At 31.8% G+C, this 23,535-nt stretch overlaps 1 protein-coding gene across 1 annotated transcript in view; it reads right to left on the minus strand.

The window, feature by feature from the left end:
* Positions 1-22,806, minus strand: part of LOC130447409 (SH2B adapter protein 1) — a 120,336-nt gene extending 97,530 nt beyond the window's left edge. The window contains exons 1-2 of the mRNA XM_056784215.1: positions 22,273-22,806; positions 20,795-21,053 (exon numbers count right to left, since the gene is read on the minus strand). Coding sequence (XP_056640193.1) covers positions 20,795-21,053; positions 22,273-22,601 — 588 coding nt within the window. The 5' untranslated portion in view covers positions 22,602-22,806. The remainder of the gene's footprint in view (positions 1-20,794; positions 21,054-22,272) is intronic.
* Positions 22,807-23,535: the final 729 nt, after the last annotated feature.

The following is a 23,535-nucleotide window of genomic DNA, read 5'->3' on the forward strand; positions in this document are numbered from 1 at the left end:
CGGAATAAATTAACAAAATAACTCCTGAGGTCATAAAAAATATTGACGAGAATTACAAAATCGCTTCAGTTATTGTCAAGAAGTGAATGGTGGTCATTTTGGACATTTAATTTAATTGTAAAGTACATTGAAAAATACATTCTAAATATTATGCGACCTTATTTTACATCTTAAATAATTATTTTCCTAACAAGTGCGGAAAGTGATACTTTCCCGCACGCGACTGCAGTTGTCCCAAACGACGCGGAGCGGAGTTCGGGCATGCGGTCAAGTGCGGGAAAGATACTTTACGCATGAGTTAGGAACATTATTTTTTCTACGACCGTATATACAAAAAAGTATGCCAACCCATTTTTCTAAAATTATTTTATTCCAGCAAACATAATAATATACAAAACTTTGAAAACTACTAATTATTATAAATAATAATATTGAAAACACAATTTGTTGTATTCTGTAGACTAGTAAGAATTGCTGGTCCAGTGGAGTTATTTGGTTTCAACTGGAAGGTAGATGACGTCGATGAGGATGGCATCGGTTGCAGGTCGCATAAAGATGACGCTGACGGTGACGGCAACGGTTTTAAGTCATTTGGCAGGTAACAGCTCGGAATTAGTTTCATTTGCAGCCTTCAAAATGGCTTTGGGAAGTTCTTCGTCGGATGAATCCATTAATATTATTGTATCGGATACGGTTTAATGTGGTTTAATTTAGAAGAAGATTGCACTTATTCGGTCACTTCCAAGACGTTTTGAACAACTTTGACGTTTTAGTAACAATTACATGGTTATATAAAAAATATCTGTATTATTTTATATTTTCAAAAAATTTAAAATGCAACAAAAAGCTAGAAAAGGTTTAAATTTTATTTGATGGACTATTTCGTAAATATTGATTTACCTGTAGTAACAATAGTTATAATCTCAGAAGTAAAAAACTATCTAATAACGTCAAAATTTGCATAATTTTACTTTCCCACACTAGTGCGGGAAAGTGACACTTTCAAAACTAAAATGCGTGCGGGAAATTGGGTTAAAACGCACGGTCGTAGAAAAATTAATTTTCTCAGTTATGATTGCATAACAACCCCTTTCCAACAAGCTGTAACACGTTTCTAAATTAAAATTTTCGAGGGGGTGCTGGAAGGAGATAATATTTTCATAGTGTCAATATTGTCAATTTAAGAATAAAAATCGACATGTTTCAGGTCTTTTTCACATAGTATATAATGGTAAAATTGAATTTATTCTATACATATGAACCGCATTGTTTAGTGCCGTACGTTATTATTTTTTCCAGGTAGATACAGTTTCATATAAATTTATTAATTTGAATATTTCCTCTTCAAAGTCTCTTTTTACAGTCAGGATACATTTTTCTATGTTTGCGCAACATAATAAGAGTTTTTCATCTATAGTAATTAAAATGTTAAATGTTTATATTATCTCTCTTTCAGTTGTGTCATTTATTGCTTTCAAGCTTGATGGATGGTGACTTGACTTTTGACAATATGTGTACTTAAACGTTTTAAAGTGCGAGAAATAGTTGTTGTGTATAGCTTATTGAAAATTTCATATCGTTTAGAAAATGGAATAACCATAGAAAATTTGTAATGACTTTCAACATGATCTAGCTCAAAAGCAGTACGTTAATCAGCTTATTTCAAGTTTTGGTGACGAATTTGATGAAGGTTTTTCAAAATAAGTCTTGGTGCTATGAAAGGTCGATGCTGTGCAAAAAATAATTTTAATAAATCGTCTTGCAACCTTTCATGGAATAGAAATATGTGCCAGTGGTGCATCGCATAAAGAACGACTCGTACAGCGAAAGCAGCACACAACTTCCTGTTCGTTCATTTCATGATTCATAGAACGAACTTCGCTTCACACAAGGAAGTCGCCCGAGATTCCACGATCGCTACCGATGTATTGCATCCTTCCGCGCAGGCACTGCAGGCAGTTGTTAGTAACTGCGCTTAACTCAGGGCCTGTGCACTGGAATAGGAGAAGTTCAGTACGATTTTCAACGCCATCTCTGTTACTGGCTCACATCTGAAAGCTTACTTTTTGGTGTTTTATTTTTGAATGCAAAGGTGTATAAAATCTTTGCAAAAGTGTTCGATATTGTTTGTTTATTAGCTATTTGCATTTTTGTGCATTTAAATTATTATTTGTTGCGAATTGTGCTGTCGTGTTTACTTACTCAATATGAGTAAACAAGTATAGGCCTGCTGTGTACCAGGATGCACGAATAAGCAAGCGATGAGGTGAGAGAAATATTTACTATTTATCAACATAAAAATATTTAAATTGAAATCAAGTTCATATCTAAACGAGAATAACTCTTTTCTTCCTAACTTCATTAATTTGTATTTAGGAAATCATTTTGTTGAATGGTTAAATATGTTGAATAATTTTATCCTTATTTTACTTTTTTATAGACATTCCATTCCTACGAATGAAGACGTTTGAAGAATTTGGTTGCAAAGAATAAATAACCCCAAGTTAATGCTTGCAGATACAGTATTATCATCACATAAAATATGTGGTATTCATTTTGAAACAATTTGTAGAAACCCCAATGGCAGGTTAAAAAAACTTTTACTGCCAACTCTACATTTACCTGGTAAGTATTTATATATTTACTATGACAATAAACCTCCTAGTGAAAAGTTATGCAGAGGAAAAAAATTGCTAATAGTCAATGTCCCAATTTATAAACCATTCAATAGAAGCTCAAAATATACAGGATTAGATCTGTCACTTCTTATGTGGCAAGTTCAGTAGCGAAGAAATTATTTAAAAGTCTCAAATGCCACTTGTGTAAAAATATAATATTGTCAAAAGAATTAATTAAGACAAATTCATTAATATATTCTAGGGAACATAAAAAAAATGTTTTATGTGCGCCTTCAGCAAAATTCTGTGATATTTTCAAAGGTTTTTCTGATGAAATCTTAGAAAGATTGCCCCAGTTAATCAATTCGTTAGGCATAAAGAAAAAAATATTTTGTTTTGAGAATTTGAGAGACATTTCATAAGGATTATGTATGTTATGGTATGTTATATCATTAATTATCTATGGTTATAAAATCAGTTTTTTATATACTATTGTATGTACCTTGTACAAACAGAAGCATTTTTTAAACGCAACATATCACTGTTGACAGTCCTAAGCCCGCTAAAGTGTGAAGGAAAATTTTTTGATTGTGGATATAGTTATAAAATGTCAAAAACAAAATAAAAATTATAATAATCATCCTGTGTATCAATATTCCATCAACCTATATCTTATATAAACCATTCAATTTTGAAATTTAGATGGTCGGACCTAGTTGTCACATAAATTGTAAATGAAACCAAAATATTTTACAAAATACTTCATTTAAACAGTATTTTAATTTCAGGTATTTATATTTTCTTGTAAACAATATTTTAATTTGAAATGTTAGCAAAATGAAAGTATTTTGCATAACACTTTTGTTTCATTCACAATTTGATGCGACAACTAGCTTCGAGCATTTAAAATTACTCGAGTTATTTTCAAATTTCCCGCAAAGTTAGCATGGATATGAACCTTAGATCAAATCTTTGATTATAGAAATCTTTTTTCTTGGTACGGAGCCAGTCCGAGAGATGTCGCTAGAATCGAACTTTGTCGTCAAATTTTTATACAGAGTGGCAGATCGAGTATATAATCTTGGCTTAACTTACGCACGTAAGTAGTTAGAGCAAGTCATGTTCTAGACCACTTTGACAGCTCGATGGCACATACGTACCATCCAGTTTTTGGTAATTGAAGGTGAAGACATCCGGTGTGTTCGGCCATACTTATTACTCCATTAAGTTCCGAGGGCCAAAACCATATTATCATTGTTGCCGGTGGTAAAAAGTGAAATAGTCCACTGATGAAAAAGTACGCAACGTTTAAAAAATGCTGCAAATAAGACTAAAGTCCGCAAAACGGCAACCCTGCATATTATTAATTTTCCTGTCATTATCTGTAATTTCTAGATTAGTCGTAGAGTACGAGCCATGAAGAGTAACGTGACACGACATCTGGTAGACACAAGAGGAAATAGGTTGTACCCTCTATCGCTAACAGATGGCGTTAATAACACGTACAGAATAATCTCGTTGGTTCGAGAAAGTTCTGGTTTCTTCTAGATAGCAGTAATTGGAATATATAAGAAACCTAGTGGCGCAACCACAAGTCAGTTCCTATGACATTGTTGTGAAATCAACACGTGTTTGTGCGTGTTTAAGTTTAAGACATTTTTGTAACAGTATTTTGATTTTAATTGTTGCTTTTGTGTGTGATTTAGTAGTATGGAAAAGATGCGAAAAATTGATAGTGAATGCAGAAAAGTCAAAGAACATTCAGTATTTCGTAATTGACTCCAGTAACAAGGCGCTATGTTTGATTTGCAATGAAAGCATAGCTGTTCTCAAAGAGTATAACATTAAACGTCATTATGAAACAAAACATTTTCAAAATTACTCAGAATATACAAGTTTGCGGACAAAAAAATTGGAAGCTATGAAGAGTGGATTGAAATCGCAGCAATCTTCATTTACAAAACTCAAAACTGCTGTAGAGGCTGCAACTCGTGCCAGCTTTCGTGTGGCTCTTGAAATTGCAAAACATGGAAAACCATTCACCGATGGAGAAATGATCAAAGAATGCATAATTGCAGTAGCCGAGAAATGTGCCCTGAAAAGGTAAATTTATTAAAAACTGTCAGTATGTCAGCAAACACTGTGGCTCGAAGGGTAGAAAACATCGCTAAAAATATATCCTCTCAACTGTTCGACAAAAATGGACATGTTGAGTAGTTTTCTTTGGCATTGGATAAGTCAACGGATGTGTCAGATACTGCTGAGGTGTTGATTTATATTCGAGGAGTAGATAAAAGCTATGAAGTGCATGAAGAACTTCTTGATATGTATAGTATTCATGGCACAACTACTGGTACAGATATTTTTAAAGGAGTTGAAATTGCCATTAAGCAAAAGAACCTTTGATGTAAAAACTTAAAATGTATTACAGCTGATGGAGGCAAAAACATGAGTGGGAAAGATAAAGGAGTGGTCGCTCTTGTGTTAAAGGCTGTAGAAAATGACGATGGTTCAAAACCATTAGTCTTACATTGTATCATTCATCAACAGTCTTTGTGCGGAAAATGTTTGGATATGTCTGAAGTCATATCAACTGTTAATTTTAACAGATCTTTTGGGCTGAATCACCGACAATTTATTGAAGAGATTGGAGAAAATGACTTACCTTATCATACTATCATACTACGTTGGCTTAATTGTGGGAAAGTCCTTCAGCGCTTTTTTGAACTTCGAGCAGTGATCGAAATTTTTTTGAATGAAAAGCATCGCCCTCTTACTGAATTACTAAACAACACATGGCTGTGGAAGTTAGCATTCTATGTTGATTTGACAAAACATGTGAACGAACTGAATTTGAGATTGCAAGGAGAAAACCAGCATCTTCCTGATTCATACACTAATATCAAATCATTCCGGAAGAAATTGATACTGTTTCAATCACAACTACGAAGTAAATGTTTTTCACATTTTAAAACATGTGGAATATTCATCCACACCACTGAGACTGAGTTTCCTATCGATTTTGCAATCGAAACTTTGAGTGCTTTGAAAATAAATTTTAATACTCGTTTCTCGGACTTTGATGCCATTGCGAATCAAATGAAGATTTTTCAGAATCCTTTTGATACTGACACCCTTCAAACCCTAGCCCTGGAACTTCAAATGAAAATAATTGATCTACAGTGCAGTGATATAATTAAGAACAAATATCAAAACTCATCTTTGTTCGAATGTTATAAGAGTCTTCCACTGACACAATTTGATAATGTGCATAAATTTGCTCGTGGGCTGTTTTCTGTTTTTGGCACAGATCTAAATTAACTATGAGCATCTTAAATCTCTTTTAATAATTGATACAAGTAAAATTAGTCCGCAACTACAAACTCAGTGGAAAATCTCAATTACATAAATCACATTAGTATTTCATATGTCATTATGCTTGTTATAAGTCATGTTTTTATTTAAAATGTATAAAATGTTAGTTGGATTCATTTCAATAATTTGTTAGTTATTATATACTGAAGTTAAATTTTCTGCATATTATACATGTCTTTACTCATTACAATATTGTGTTTCTTTATCCAACTTATCACAAAAACAATAACAATAAGCCTACAATAATGTTATGAGTAGTTAGCCCATGACCATATCAATGTAGATATCATATTAATAATTATTCAATATAAAATTAGAATACTTCAGTAAACTAAATTTAATTTGCTATAAAAAATATGTTCTCTAAAAGGAGTTTTCAAGTATGCTAGATCTCCGTGGACCGGACAAAATCGGTCCGCGAGCCGGATGTGGCCCTTGGGCCGTAGTTTAGAGACCCCTGTTCTATAAGAATGTTTTAGTGTTAATATTTAAGATTTTACTTAAAATTGTTAAACGAAAATTCCAATCCACATGAATAGAGAGATTAATGAATATATTTTCGTTGTATTTAATGCAAGATGATAAAATTTCATGAGCACCTTCGATAACAAGACATTGAAATTAATTTTGAAAGAAACATAAACAATACACTGTGTTAATCGGATTGTTTTCGATATTTTTGGTTACTAAAACCAATAGAAATAACAGAGTTTTTCAATAACAAATTATCTAACCGTAAAATCAGATCCTGTTTCATATTCATGATAATTTTTTTAAAATCTCCAAAAAAAAACAGATAAAAATCGTAATGGTATACAAACATTGAAATTTCCATTTGCGTCAACCAACACCTTTTCACTCTTCATTTTTGGGAACCATCCTGCGTTTTGCATGAGAATACTCTCATTTTCATTCAGAGACAGGTAATTTTTTATTGTCGAAACAAGTCCTACATCACGTACAGAATCTATTACGATACCGTTCAGCTCATATCTAAGCTCACGAAATAAAATGCAATAGCGTTATTGATAAACTTTAATTTAGTTGGTATCGTGCCTGAAGAACTTTGCATCTTTCCTTCAATGTGAAAATAACTATTTGAGGGTAGTGTATATGCATCCAAATCCTGTATGGGCATTCGAATCTCATCATTATAGCTCAATTTAACAGGTATGATATGTGTGAAACTGGAATTGCTCAATAGTGATATCATTGAAGGGCTCATCAGTAACATGTAGGATCTCTATTATATTAGTTGAATCCAAGAGATTTCAAAAATTGTCTATTTTTGGTTGTGGGTAGTGTCTTTGCTTTCATCAAACTGATGCCCTTACCAGAAATGGAGGGTCCTTTATAGTTTTTACTGCAATGTGAATCATTAAATTCTAAGACCATACTTTTCTGATGTGTAAAGTAACAGCAATTTCTTCACCTTGAAAATTAATGAAATTTCCGAATTGATCAATGATTTTTACTTTGACGTTGTTAATCGTCTTAACACTGACGGGGTAATACAAGATATTTTGCGGTGACTCGACTATTTTATAACCGCTAGGCACTGTTGGAAAAAATTTGTGATTTATATGCACAGGATTTCCGTTCAAATATGATCCAGCTGCTATGTTGCAATCAATGCCTATCGTGTTCACTTTGAATATTCACCAGTCGGTGTGAAATATGTCTCACGTTTGGTTTAAGAGTAACTTTTGAGAAACCAAGCAAAGAACCTATGGTGATGTCTGATTGCAATGATATGAAGTAATTGCTCCGCACAAACACTTTGGAAGTATTTATATCCGGTGTTATTCCAATAAATGCATCTGTCTTTATGCTTTTTACGTGATTGTTCAAGATTTTAACTATATCTTTCAATTCATATGCGCCAAGAGGTATATTATAAAGGAAAAATTGTTTTCCTAGTATTCTCCACATAAAGAAATTGTTCGTTTCATCGATATTTGGTATAGAATTGTATGTACTGAAATTGATGAGACCTATTTCATAGTCTGTTGCATCATCACCCAAATAAATAAACAACCAGATGTGTTCGCATCACCAGGCTCGAGTAAAAGATAATCAATTAGACCGTTTTATAGACTAGCATATGTAAGTTCCAGTGAGCAGCTTAGCAGTACACTTATGGAGCGGCCTAGTTTTTCAAGAAATTAAGATACTTATAAAACTAGAAATGATGACGGTGACTTACCGTATCTTACTAGAGTCGATGAATACAATATATGAATATAATTAGTGATTTTCAACAAACCATTATTGATCCGAAAGTGCTACAAGAGTATTTTGAACAATATGCGTCACCGCTTTCTAGGAAGTATATTGGAGGGATAATAAGAGATACTGATGGTGTTTATGATCACATTTTAGGTATTTTTCACAACCCAATGGAGGAAAAATTTTATGTTGGTAATTCAGAAATTTCTTTCAAACCTATAAAACAAAATTGAAGGGAGGTTGCTGGTCCTATCAGTATTAAAGGGGTTACCTATTCTGGGACATGAATTACCTGGATATTATTAAATAGACAAGTGCAATAGTCGTGAAAATAACCCTCATCTTCCAATTAGAATTTTTCCAGATGATATCAAAGGCAAATATAATTCCATTATCCGTCCAGTATTGGAAAAGGAAAAGCAACGAGTGAGAGAAAGAACTGGTTCCGTACCATCTTCTTTATTGAAAGGAGTAATAACTCGAAAATTGAAAAAAACCGGATAGGGTATGTTGATGGAATATACTACCAAATCAATTGACTATAAATACTTTGATGATTACAATGAAATAGTAGAAAGATTAGAATTACTTCTAGCTTCTCAGGCTGCCGGGAATACTTGTCATTCAAACGAAATTGTATCAATTATTGAAGAGTTCCGTGAGGCTGGAATAATTCAATAAATAAAGAAGAAACTGAAATTTGATATCAGTAATTCGTAGATCATCAAGCAATGCCTATCAACAAATTTGGTAGCCATTTCCTTTCGAAATCAACCTATGATCCATCTAATGATATACCTGAATCATCGCCTCTATATCTATGGCAGCCAGATACCTATCACACAAATTTCATTCTTCGTTTAAAAGGTCAAAAGACTAAATTGAACAAGGAATTTTATATATTGGATAATGGAGGAATTGCATTCAAATTTCCAAACAGTTGTAAAATTTCAAGTGTATCTCATTATAACGCCGATGGTGATGTAGTAATAAACAATGACATGTTCAAACTTCATGCAATAGCTGGTATATCCATTATAGAAGGGGATGTTATCAAGTTTAAATTAAGGTCTTCCACGTCCATTTGCATTGAAATACTGCTGGAGTCTCCAATACAAAAAAATGTATAAATGAGGCTAAATCATCGATCGAGGAAAAAATGTAATAATATGTGTAAAAAGGATTCTCCTATAACACTCCCTCGAAAACTGTAAGACAGCATTAAAGCGCATTTTCAGACTGTATAAATCATTGCAGCTCATATCGAGATGCCGGTCGCTGTAGTGATTGTTGAAAATTACTTTGCTCTAACCACAATCATAAATTCTAACACTAAATCCGAAAAAATCGAATTTTTCGACCCAATCGATATTGAAATTTTGAATATAAACGAAATTAATTTTCTAGAAAAAATGCAAACTGATCATGAAATTAGTAAAGAACATGACCGTATTTTAAAAACAAATTTAAAAAATATTGATCTAAATCATTGTAATCCAGAAGAGAAAGAGGTTATTAAAAAATTATGTTATGAATATCGTGATATTTTTTATTGTGCAGAGATACCGCTGTCTTTCGCTAATCAAATAAAACATAAGATAAATTTAACAGATGATACTCCAATATTTACAAAAACATATCGCTACCGCGAAATTTATAAAGAAGTCAAAACACAAATAAACAAAATTCTGGATCAAGGTATTATCCAACCTTCCAATTCTCCCTACTCATCTCCAGAAATTTCGTTTAGTAATAGATTACCGAAAATTAAATGAAAAAACCATCCCTGATAAATACCCTTTACCAAATATCACAGAAATACTAGATAAATTAGGCAAAAGTCAATATTTCAGTACTCTAGACTTAGCTAGTGGATTCTACCAAATTCAAATGCATGAAGAGGACATTTCGAAGACAGTATTTTCAACTCAAAACGGACATTGGGAATTTAAACGTATACCAATGGGACTACGTTCATCTCCTTCTACATTCCAAAGAGTTATGGACAATATTTTACGAGGTTTAAACAATGAAATATGTTTAGTATACTTAGACGACATTGTAATCTACTCTACATCCTTGCAAGAACACGTAGGAAGACTGAAAACAGTATTTGACCGCTTACGACAATCAAATTTCAAAATCCAACTAGATGAATCTGATTTCCTTAAGAAAAAAGTCGCGTACTTAGGGCATATCATTACACCAGACGGAGTAAAGCCAAATCCTGAGAAAGTAAGTGCAATAAAAAATTCCCCAATACCAAGAACTCAAAAACTTTTTAGGACTGTTAGGATATTATAGACGCTACATTAAAGATTTTGCTAAAATAACTAAACCGTTAACTTTAAGTCTGAAAAAGAATGCTAAAGTCAAACACGATCAAAATTTTATGTCAGCTTTCAACACTTGTAAAAATCTATTAATTAATCCACCTATAATTCAGTACCCAGACTTTTCCAAACCCTTTGTTTTGACGACTGACGCTTCAAACGTTGCACTAAGTGCAGTATTATCCAAGGTCCAATTGGTTCAGATAGACCAATTGCATACGCTTCGAGAACACTAAATAACTCCAAACAAAAATATAGCACTATCGAGAGAGAATTACTTGCCATAGTGTGGGCTTGTAAATATTTTAGACCATATCTCTAAAGCAAGCGATTTAAAATATATTGTGATCATCGTCCTTTAAATTGGCTATTCAATCTTAGAGAACCGAATTCAAAATTGATTCGCTGGAGATTACGTTTAGAAGAATTTGACTATGAAATAATTTATAAAAAAGGTACTTTAAATTCTAATTGCGATGCACTTTCTAGAGTTATTAATGAAAACGATTCAATTAATAATCCTGACGAAATGACAGATCCTCATGAATTAGACCAATTTTTGAATGACCTTATAGACGAACAACTAAATGACAACATAACAGATGCCAATTTGCACACAGCTGACACAATTGACACCGATTCAAATACACAACACATCACTTTTAATGAAACAACAAATGACGGTATACGAATAAATGACGAAATAATTAATAATAAAGTGAATCAAATTATAGTAACACCCCATCCATATCATAAACTATTAGTTGAGCAGGAAACCTACGAAAATCATAAAATAATAAATGTTAAAATTTCGAATCAAAACAATGAAGACTTTATACTCGAATTTTTAAAGGACTACATAATTACGAAACGTTTTTACTGCATATATTTTCACAATGATTCTCTTTATAAAGATTTTAATAAAATTTATTTAGAACACTTCTCGGAAATTAGATGCTTAAAACAAGTAAATACAATCAAGGAAAAAGAAGAACAAATAATGTTAATAAAGCATCATCACGTTGGTAAAACTAACCATCGTGGTATTGTAGAAACGTACGAATATTTAAAACGAAATTATTATTGGAAAAACATGAAAACTACTGTTACTGAATATATAAACTCGTGTGATATTTGTCAACGAACAAAATACGGCAGACATCCTCCATACACACCTCTAGTAATAACCGAAACAGCATCAAAACCTTTTCAAATTGTTCACATAGATTCATTCCATTACAACAGTAAAATATACTTAATTATTATTGACGCATTTTCCAAATTTTCACAACCATATCAAGTTGAAGGCAAAACGGCTATTCATATAAGTAAAGCATGAATAAAATACTTTTGTTCTTTTGGAGTACCAGAAAAAATAATTCTTGATCGTGGTAGTGAATTTAATAATGACACTGTAAAAGAAATTTTAAATCTACATAAAATAAAAATACATTTTGGCACTATAGGACATCACGAATCGAACAGTATAGCAGAACGTTTTAATTCCAGTCTAATAGAATATCTCAGAATTCTAAAAGAGATGCACCCCAATGAAGATAATTTGATTGACTATGCAATCTTAGGCTATAACAGCTCAATACATAGTAGTACTAAATTCCCGAAATCCAAGCGAAATTTTTACTCCTGCAGCATTTTATTCAGATTATGCTGAAAATCATAAAAAGAAACTTAAGCAAATGTAAAAGAAACCATACATAAACAAAAGAATGAAATCGTAGATAAAAATAATCAAAAAGGTAGTATTAATACCAATTTTAAGTATATAAGACAAATAGTATTTAAGAAAAACCTTCGTTATCATAGTAAAAAGGATAATAAATTTATAGAACCCTATGAAATAACAGAAATTTTAGATAGGAATAAAGTAGAAATAACCTCAATAAAAAATCAAAATAAAAAGGAAATAATACATATAAACGAACTAAAACAAATTCCAACTGTTACAGGTTGTCCACCCACATCCATGGGGGATCAAACTACCCAAGACTCCATAACTTAAATAATAACCCTGGTCTTCTACCTTACAAATTAGGCAATGCTCAAAATAAAATCGGTTTTTGGTCTTTTATTAAAACTTTCATTATTTCAGATACAGTAAATCATTTCGAAATCATACAAAACCACTTTAAAAGAATTCAGCAAATATTTCCAAGAGATAAATATAAATCGGTCTTAATTAATGAATTTCAAAGAATATGCAACCTAATCTTAAATCTGGAGCAAAAGATACAAACTCAGTTAAATCAAATAAATCCAGTTTTCAATATAAGAATCAAAAGAGGATTAATAAATGGACTTGGCTCAATAATTAAATCTTTAACGGGTAATCAAGACCAAAACGATGCAGAAAAATACGATAACGCAATTAACACACTTTCTGACAATCAATCAAAATTAAAAAATATAGTTAATTCACATATAACACTTCTTCAAAATTCTATTAACATTTTTGAAAACAATACAAACACATTGGCATAAAACCAACAAACGTTATTGAAACGAATAGAGGAAATTGAAACTTATTACAGACAATCAGATGGAAATTATTACTTTTTTGTCGCCGATATACTAGTTTCTCAAATCGCTCCAACTTATCAATTAATTTACAACATTCTAGAGAAAATCGAAGTAGCTATCACATTTTCCAAATTAAATACAGTTCATAATTCAATAATTGAACCTAGAGAACTATTAGATGAAATTAAGATTGTGAATGAACAATTGAAATTTAATAAGCTTCCATTTGAACCAAGAGTAGAAAATATTCTCTTATATGAAAAGATCACAGAAATAAAATGTTATACCAAGGGATACAAAATAATATTTATCTTAGAAATTCCTACAGTAGAAAGCGAAATGTACAATTATTTGCGCATATACTCATTGCCTGTACCCACTCAAAATTCTTTCAAAGTAATTTTACCTCAAGCAAAATTACTCATCCTAAATGACCTTTCCTATATGTTTTTTGACGAGAATTGTCAAGAAGTCTCATCCGAACAATACATTTGCAACCAGAATGGACCCGTCATCATTCAAGAAGAAACCCCAAGTGAAATTCAAATGCTCCACTACTTCAAGATCGTTTAATCATGTCAACAGTTAGCTATCCGAATGCCAAAATTACGAATCCAAAAATTAGATAAAACCATTGGATTCTAATACCCCTGAAAGTGTAGTTAATCAAAAGTGCGGATCTAACAAAGACAATTTTCCAATTCAGGGAACTTTTATTTTAGAACTTGACTCGGAGTGTGAAATGGACATAAACGGTATTAAAATTAATAATTTTGAAAATCATCAAACCGAACTCAAATTAATAAACTTTCCAAATTTAACGTTTCCAAGTGAAATATCAAAATTTCAAACAGAACCAATTCAACTACATTCTACCAATTTAGACCAATTTTAAACATATTCAAAGTGCTTTGGACATTCAAAAACAGAAAATCTCAAATATTTCATCTCCAATAATCATCTCGGCAAATTTTAATATTTGGACTGTTTTTATTTATTTCATTATAATAATTATCACTTTGTATTGGACTGTAAAGAAGAAGCCAAGGCCAAGAAATCCAGAATGGTCCCCAAAATTTGGAACTTTGAAATTCAACATATTCCTTGAATTTATGTCTAACGGCGGAGGAGTTATGGGAACGCTTCTAGTAACCCGACACCGCTAGATACCTTTCATCATAACATATTTCAATGTCATAATTAGATTTTATTTAACTTTCAAGTTGTAAGGTCTCATTTTTAGTTTGTAGAAATAGTTATTTTTTAAAAAGTAGTTTTAATAACTACTTTTTAAAAAATAACTACTTTTAATAATAACTACAAATTTAATTCAACCAACTAAATTGTCATCGACTCAAACAAGATCGCGTGGCACCTCTACATCAATTTGGTAATATGCATCTAATGTGGATATGGTTAAAGGACGCGAAAGCAACACCTATTTGTGGATTGGTCCCACCTTCAAGAGACTCCAAGCCAAAATATATTTATAATAAAAACAATGTTTGTGTTTGTGCACTATCAAATGTATTATTTTTATATGATGCTTTTATAATGAAATAAAAAATGTTTTCAATAACATAACGCTATAGTCGGAGAACCGGCTGTATAAAAGTCCTATGGATCAGATGCATCAATCATTTTTGGGGTATGAACAATAAAACCATAGGTCTAGAGGTCGACACCCCTGAAGTTGCTTGATTTTGCCCGCATGCAAAATTATGACGTCACTTCCGGTTTTTATTTTAGGTGTAATTGTAATTTATGAAATACATCAAGAAAATTTATGTCAAACGAAAGTTTTTGATGAGTAGAATAGAAATGTCAAGGGTCGACAAGCTCTATTTATTCGCTACTCTGAGTCGACCTCCGTTAAAAATTATTTTAAGTTTATCTTAAGCCATCGAATACACGGATTTGCTTACGATTTTCTGAAACTAGAACCTCTTCAATGGTTTAAAAAATCAATGAGCTCTAACTCATACATTCCATGTCTAGGCATGTTCAATTATCTACATATCTTTTCTAAACAGATTATTAATTTTTTTTTTATTAATTCATTCCTTCAATCAAAGAAATCGAAAGAATGAACAGAAATGAAACAGATATTCTATATACGATTGTTGGGCCATCTCAAAGTCTACCAAAATGATTTTTATAAAGCTTTAAGAAATAAAAAATTTAAAGAAGCTTTAGTATAATTTTTAGGCCAATATTGGGAAAATTCAAGGCATCCATTATAGATAAAAAAACAATTTTTCTTACTGTCGGGATTAAATGCTATTCGTATTCTGTAAGTAATAATATAATTATTAAAACAGAAGAAAAACGATTAGAATGTCTGCTTGAAGAAGCTGACACTCGGATAATTTACCATATAAATAAGTGCGCTGATAACTCTAAAATAATGATAAAATCATCAGATACAGATGTTTTAATAATTTTATTAGGAAATATTTTTAAATAACTGCGTTTTGAAATTTGGCTCTTAAGTTCAACAAACAGTAAAGACGGTGATGAATGTATTAATTGTACCAAATTAGCGAACTTTTTAGGTGAAAAAATGTGCAACGCATTGCCCGGGTTTCACGCGTATACAGGTTGTGACTATACCAGTAGTTTCTTTAAAAAAGGTATAGCCAGACCTTTCAATATTTTAATAAATAATGTAAAATATCAAGAAATGTTTGCTTTACTTAATAATCTTGGTAAGATCGAAGATAAGGAGATGAAGGAAACAATTCAAAGTATACATGCGAAATTTATGGTATAAAAAATTGCACGGATGTTAATTTGTCACGATTAATCATTTTTCAAAATAATTTTTCTGCTGTTTCTACTCAAGAGGCGTTTTTGCATGAAGTAAGGAATTATGATTCCAGCCTAATGCCACCTTGCTGGGAACCGCTAAAACAAAAAATTCTTAGAACAATTTATGTTAATGCGATGTGACAAAATTCTTTGTATAAACAATGTATTGTAATGAATTACGAAGATTGTGGTTGGATATATGATCATTATAATATTACCATAACGCCGAATATGTTTAATGGTAGCCCTACACCACTTCAAATAGAAGAAATAATTTTAACTGATAGTGGCAATGAATTCTGTAATAACGATAATACTGACGACTTCAATAATGATAGAAATAGCATTGTAGACAACAATGACGATAATGTTAATATTCCGAATTATAGCGATGATGTAAATAATGATGTAGATTTTAATGACGATAGTTATATGTAAAATTAATAGTTAATCATTGTATATCATTTTTGTATGTAATAAAACTCATTCATGTATTAACTCCACAAATAAAATGGGTCGACCATTTTTTTAGTAATATTAGAGTTACAGAATTAATTTAAAAAAATTATCAATGTATTTAGAAAAGATATGTAGATAATTGAACATGCATAGACATGGAACGTATGAGTTAGAGCTCATTGATTTTTTAAACTAAGTCGACAGTTGGGTGTGAGTAAATAAAAGGTGTCGACCAATTTATTTTAGTAATGTTAGTGTTACAGAATTAATTAAAAAAAATTATTAATGTATTTGCAAAAGATATACAGATAATTAAATAATTAAACATACATAAAGATGAATTGTATAAGCATAGGTTCTTTAATTCTTTAAACTAAGTCGACAATCAAATCTGGACAAATAAAAGGTGTCGACCAATTTTTTTTAGTAATGTTAGAGTTACAGAATTAATTAAAAAAAATTATTAATGTATTTGAAAAAGATATACAGATAATTAAATAATTAAACATACATAGAGATGAAATGTATAAGCATAGGCTCTTTAATTCTTCAAACTAAGTCGACAGTTAGATCCGGGCAAATAAAAGGTGTCGACCAATTTTTTTCAATCATTTGAGAGGTTCTAGTTTCAGAAAATCGTAAGCAAATCCATGTATTCGATGGCTTAAGATAAACTTAAAATAATTTTTAACGGAGGTCGACTCAGAGTAGCGAATAAATTGAGCTGGTCGACCCTTGACATTTCTATTCTACGCATCAAAAACTTTCGTTTGACATAAATTTGACATAAATTTTCTTGATGTATTTCATAAATTACAATTACACCTAAAATAAAAACCGGAAGTGACGTCGTAATTTTGCATACGGGCAAAATCAAGCAACTTCAGGGGTGTCGACCTCTAGACCTATGGTTTTATTGTTCATACCCCAAAAATGATTGATGCATCTGATCCATAGGACTTTTATACAGCCGGCTCTCGGACTACTAGACAAGTATTTGTGTTTTTGATCGCAATATCAGTTGGCCTGGACCAATCGTTGCACTTATTATTATATACAAGAAAATGATTTTTGGAACGCTTGGTATATGATGGCTATGATTTTGGTGAATTTATTGTGATTAATATTGAATAACGTAAGCAGCTCCAATTATCGCTTTTTACGGTTAGATAATTTGTTATGGAAAAACTCTGTTATTTCTATTGGTTTTAGTAACCAAAAATATCGAAAACAATCCGATTAACACAGTGTATTGTTTATGTTTCTTTTAAAATTAATTTCAATGTCTTGTTATCGAAGGTGCTCATGAAATTTTATCATCTTGCATTAAATACAACGAAAATATATTCATTAATCTCTATATTCATGTGTATTGGAATTTTCGTTTAACAATTCTAAGTAAAATCTTAAATATTAATACTAAATCATTCTTCTAGAACAATATGCGGTATGATTATCATGATATTGTAGCAATCAATAAACCTCCCACAATAACACAAAGTATATATTTTTGACTGCGGTGTAGATAACGAATTATTTTTCATTGATTATAACCAATAATAACCTACAACAAGAATGAACAACAAAAAATATAATTCAAATAACATCTTATTTTACAAATCTTCATAAAAACGATATTCGACAGTTGTCCGTGGGTCCAATCTTTTTTTCAACGAGCTCCCGCACTCTAGACCAGCCCCCGCACGCCAACAACCCTCTGACTCTTGCATCCCCACACGCTTAACTACCCACTTTACACACACACTTACATGACTGTCATGGCGCAAGGGACAACGCTTCGGCATCGCAATCCGAACTACACAAGTTCGAATCCCAGTCCGTCCAACACTTCTCTCTCTACTTTTTATAATGTTCAATTTTTCATTTCTTTTAAAAATTTACCAGAAGCTCCACCTTCATTTACCAAGAACTGGATGGTATGTGCTATCGAGATGACAAAGTTATTTAGAACATGACTTGCTCCAACTACTCACGTATCGCGGCAATCGTTCTTCATTACGAATTAAATCATGCAGTCGTCTTCAATATTTTTTTTATATCATGGCTTCTAAAAAAAGCAGGAAGGTGATTTCTGTTGAAATGAAACAGGAAATAATTAGAAGGAGTGATTGTGAGGTAAAACAGTGTGACCTCATCAAAGAGTTTGGCCTCAGCAAGACCACCATTTTCACCATTTTGACAAATAAGGATGCAATTAAATCAGCCAAAGTAGCCAAACTATCAAAACTATTTCATGAAAAAATAGGTCTTCAATCCACGAGGAATTGGAGAGGCTATTAGCGATTTGGATTAAGGACAGGCAGGTAAAAGGTAACGTAACAACCCAAGATATTATCTGTCACAAAGCCAAGATAATTTATGACGATCTAAAGAAAAACGTCCCTGGAAATAGCAGCAATCAAGATAATGAAGAATTAAAAGCCAGCAGGGGGTGGTTTTTTAGATTTAAGAAAAGGTGTGTAATCCATAGCGTTACTATGCATGGTGAGGCTGGCAGTGCTGACAAGAAGCAGAAAAGTTCTCTATCAACTTTCAAAAATGTATTAAGGATGAAGGATACTGCCCACACAAGTGTTCAATGCTGATGAAACGGGTCTTTTCTGGAAAGGAATGCCGAGCGGAACCTTTATTACAAAAGAGGAGAAGAAATTGTCAGAACACAAAGCCATGAAGGACAGACTTACCCTTATGTTTTCGTCTAATACCAGCGGAGAGCTCAAGATCAAACCTCTATTGGTTTATCACTCTGAAAATCCAAGAATTTTCCAGAAAAATAGCGTTATCAAGTCCAAACTGCCCGTCCATTAGAAGTCCAATCAAAAAGGCTGTGTGACCCAAGTTATCTTCAACGAATGGATTCTGGAAACCTTTGCTCCTGCTGTGAAGAAATTCTTGCTGGAAAAAGAGCTGCCGCTCAAAGCCTTTCTGATACTTGACAATGCCCCTTCTCACCCAAAAGACCTAGAGGAAATATTGCACGAAAATTATCCTTTTATCAAGGTGCAGTATTTGCCACAAAACACCACATCCATTCTTCAGCCAATGGATCAGCAAGTTATTGCAAACTTTAAAAAACTCCACACTAGAGCCCTCTTTAATAGGGTGTTTGAAGAATGCGAGTTTAGTGGACAATATGACTGTCCAAAAGTTTTGGAAGGAGAAATTTGTCCTTATGGCAATACGACTTATACAGAAGACCTGGAAAGAAGTGTCACAAAGGACCCTCATTTCTTCTTGGAAGAAGCTTGTGCCTTCGTGGACTCAGGAAGAAGCAGTAGTTGATGACACAGAAGTGGTGAAGGCCATCATCACAGTGGCTTAAAGGTTGGAATTAGAGGTAGAGGATATAGAGGAGCTTTTTGAGGAACACGAAGAAGAGCTGACAACTGAAGAGCTCCAAGCACTTCTGCTCTAGCAACAGGACAATTCTCAAAGGGAAGCGTCATCTAATAACAAGGAGCAACAATCAAACAATCAACCAATCCCAACTGCTGACATCAAGAACATTCTGGTCAAATGGAAAGCAGTCCAGGAGTTTACTAATGCCTACTATCCGGATTCAGCTGAAGCAAACAGGATCAACGATGTTTACTCAGATACTCTTGTCCGTTTTTCCGGCAGAAAAACAAACGACTTTGGACAGTTTTTTCATAAAACCATCGGCCAAAAAGCAGAAAATGGATGAAGATGTGCAAGATTCAGTTGACTCTACTTAGTCTGTCTTAAAATTAAAAAAATGTGTGTGTGTGTTTTTTAAATTATGTTTTTAGATGTATCTAAATAAAAATAATAACAAAAAATGTATCTTTTTTGTCATCTTAGCATATTTTATGCTACAGAACGAATTATTTTTTTCAACATGTATTGTTATGGGAAAACACGATTCACATAACGAACTTTTCGCATAACAAACTCTCTCCCGGAACAAATTAAGTTCGTTGTGTGAGGCACCACTGTTATAAATATAGAGTTTTGGATTTAGGCACATAAGTCAGAAGAAAACGCTAATCTGCAGTTTGCATATTTGAATGTGAAAAAAATCCAACAAAATTCTCCAAGTATTAATAAGCAAACGATGTGACATCCAATCATGTGTCATGTTAACTAATTAAATAAGATAAATAGTATATATTCATTAGACAGATAAAAATATTTGTAATGCAGTTTTTTACACAAGTATAACTTGAGTTTTAGAAAAGACCTTTTAGTCAAATTATCAAGATTTAATCGAATTGACTAATAAATGCTGCATGTACCATCAGCTGACATTATTTAATATATTTTTAGGTACAAAAAAGTTATTACTTCAAAGAACTTAGAGAAAAGCAAATTTATTTGATTATATACTGTAAATTAAAGACTGCAATAAATAATAATATTGAACTATGCTCACGTTGTGGGCATACTTACTTTATGATTTTTAGGTGGAGAATAGAATTCCAGCATATAACCACCAGTCGCTTTAACTAGCTGCAAACGACATTTTTCCCATTTAGGAGGACCACCAGGTTGATCCAAGCTCTCTGGGGTTGAATAATTGACAATACCTTCTTTTCTGCACTCTACAACTATTTTAGCTAGTTTTGTCTTACTGTGATTCATATCTCCATCTTCTGAATGCTGTTTGTGAAATAAATCTTTACTTTTTCGAAGAACTTTAAAACTGAGTCTGAAAATAAAATAAAGCAGTTTAATGGCATTTCTTATTATTCAGATTTAGTGCTGATCATTTGATCAGACTGTAGTAAAAGAGATTGGGCTAAATTATTCAAAAACTAAATTATAAAATTAGAACATATAGTTCTATAAGTTGAGTCTTCTGCGAGTACTTCGAAACGTCGAATGCATTTATTAGGTGATTATGAAATGGTAAAAGGCTATGAATGTTATTATAAAAATACATAAAATTTCGTAAATTTGGTGAAAAAATGGGACCTTCCCCAATTTTTGCCACTAAACAAAAAGAAAAAATTGTTGATTCGATTAAATTTATTTATTAAAGAGAAAGTTTCCAATAATCTAGACTAATAACGTGAAGTGCTAGGAAACTAGCAGGTGAGTTGAAAATCCAATCGATCTTGAACATTGAAGGTGACCTGGAAATAAGAAGTGTATAAATGGAGATAAGGAATCAACACACATTTGAATTAAAAAGTACACCAGTTTGCTCCATTATCACATATGTCCATTGAACATATTGAAGAAGATAAAAACATATAGCTATGAACAATGTTATGACCCCAGTAAGAAACATCCATGTAAAAGCACTATCACCTATAAAAAACATACCTACACCCCTCAAGGCATTATTTTAGCCTCCTTCGAATATACAAAAGACAAATAACAATAATAGAAAGAAAGAAAACATTCTATCAATTGTCCCTTCATATTCTTGGTAGGAGTATAATAATAAGAAAAATAGATGCAAATGAACAGAAAAAAAAGGAAAGAGAAGAAAAACTCAGACTGAAAAAGGTTACTGAAAAAAAAGTCTAATAAAAAAATGCATGCTTCTTGCAGTGATGGCTCAGATTAACATAACAGCAATGATGATGTTCCTTACATGGAGTAAGATCATCTTATATCTATAAAATTATATCTATAAAATACAGACCAAAAGTTAATAATATTTATATATTAAGTATCTTTTATTCATCAATCTATTTTAGTAATGTCAGATTTCAAAAAGATGTTTCTATAAGAAAACATATTGGCCAAATATCAAAATAAATTATATAGAGGTTTAAGGAGATAGTAATAATAAAAAACACACTAACTAAAAAACAATACATTAATAAAGAACCATTTTTAATGAAATTCTTTGCTATCAATAGTGAACAAGTTTTTATCATATATTGGAAAAATAATTCATTACCGGGACCACCTACCTTCTAAAAAACGGTTTATGTTGCATCTTGGGAGATTCATCTTCATTTTCAACTGTAACTTCATCACTTTTTGTACTAACACCATTGGAGATTTTAGTGTTTTGCAATCTCCTTTTATTGAAATCCATTTCAAATTGCTCTTTGAAAGCTTCAATATACTTTCGCAAAAACTCCTTATGGGTAATTGTTGATCGAGCATTTTCTGATAGATTCATAGTAATATACTGAATACAACTTTTGGAAAAATCTTGGGCCGCTGCTTGTGCGTGTCTTTCACAAAAATTGACCCACGCATTATCTATGACTGGCAATTCTAGTGCTACGGCCATTTTTTTCTTTAATTATATAGAGCCCGATCAATTACATTATTTATGATCCCTATTTTACATCAAAATATTATTGTTTTGATTTATAATTTCTTCACTTGACGCCATATCGATGGTGACACTTTATACAAATAAACCACAATTTTATAGTGTCATATGTCAAATTAAGACATGGTAGGTCTGCCCTAGAATAACCACATCCTTGATTCTGCTGCTTGCAGCCATAGAAATCGGATAAAGTTACAGTGGCCAGCGAAGACAATTATCCTAGTTAGAAATTTGAAAATATTCTACTGATTTATGATCTTCTGTTTATACATCTAAATTGAAGAAATTATTCATCTTATCTAAGGATCTAATTAATTTTCTATTCCAAGAATAGCTGATGTGAATTGAAGCAAATCAATTTGTAAAAATATTGAAAGTCAATTAACTCAAATGTTAATCACAAGGTTATCAACTAATTCAATTTCAATGGATTTATGAATTTGATAAGCTCATTCTTGTTCTGAAGACCAAAGAAACATGTAAATAACTTTTAGAAATAGAATAGAAATTTTCGAAAATTATGATCGGGTTAACCCAGATCACATTCACTGTTAGGAAACTGATTAGGTTAATTAAGTCGTAGTCATATGAAATGATCATATATGTAAAGTATGTATTACATACTTGACAATAAAAGAAGTCTTTCTTTATCTATGGATAATACCTTTCTATCATATCGTATAGGATTTTTACTCTATGTACATAACAATAGACCCAGATCATAGTTCATTTTTGCCACTGGGTGCGCAAGTATTCAATAGTATCTGTACCTCCGATATTATTATTATTATAATAAGTATTATTCGGGACTGGCTGAAACCTGTCTTGTCCATGTAAAAATAAATTTAGTATGAAGTATTAGTTCATTTGTTAAAATTATTTTTATTAA

This window comes from Diorhabda sublineata, chromosome 8, assembly GCF_026230105.1.
Source record: "Diorhabda sublineata isolate icDioSubl1.1 chromosome 8, icDioSubl1.1, whole genome shotgun sequence".
Lineage (NCBI taxonomy): Eukaryota > Metazoa > Arthropoda > Insecta > Coleoptera > Chrysomelidae > Diorhabda > Diorhabda sublineata.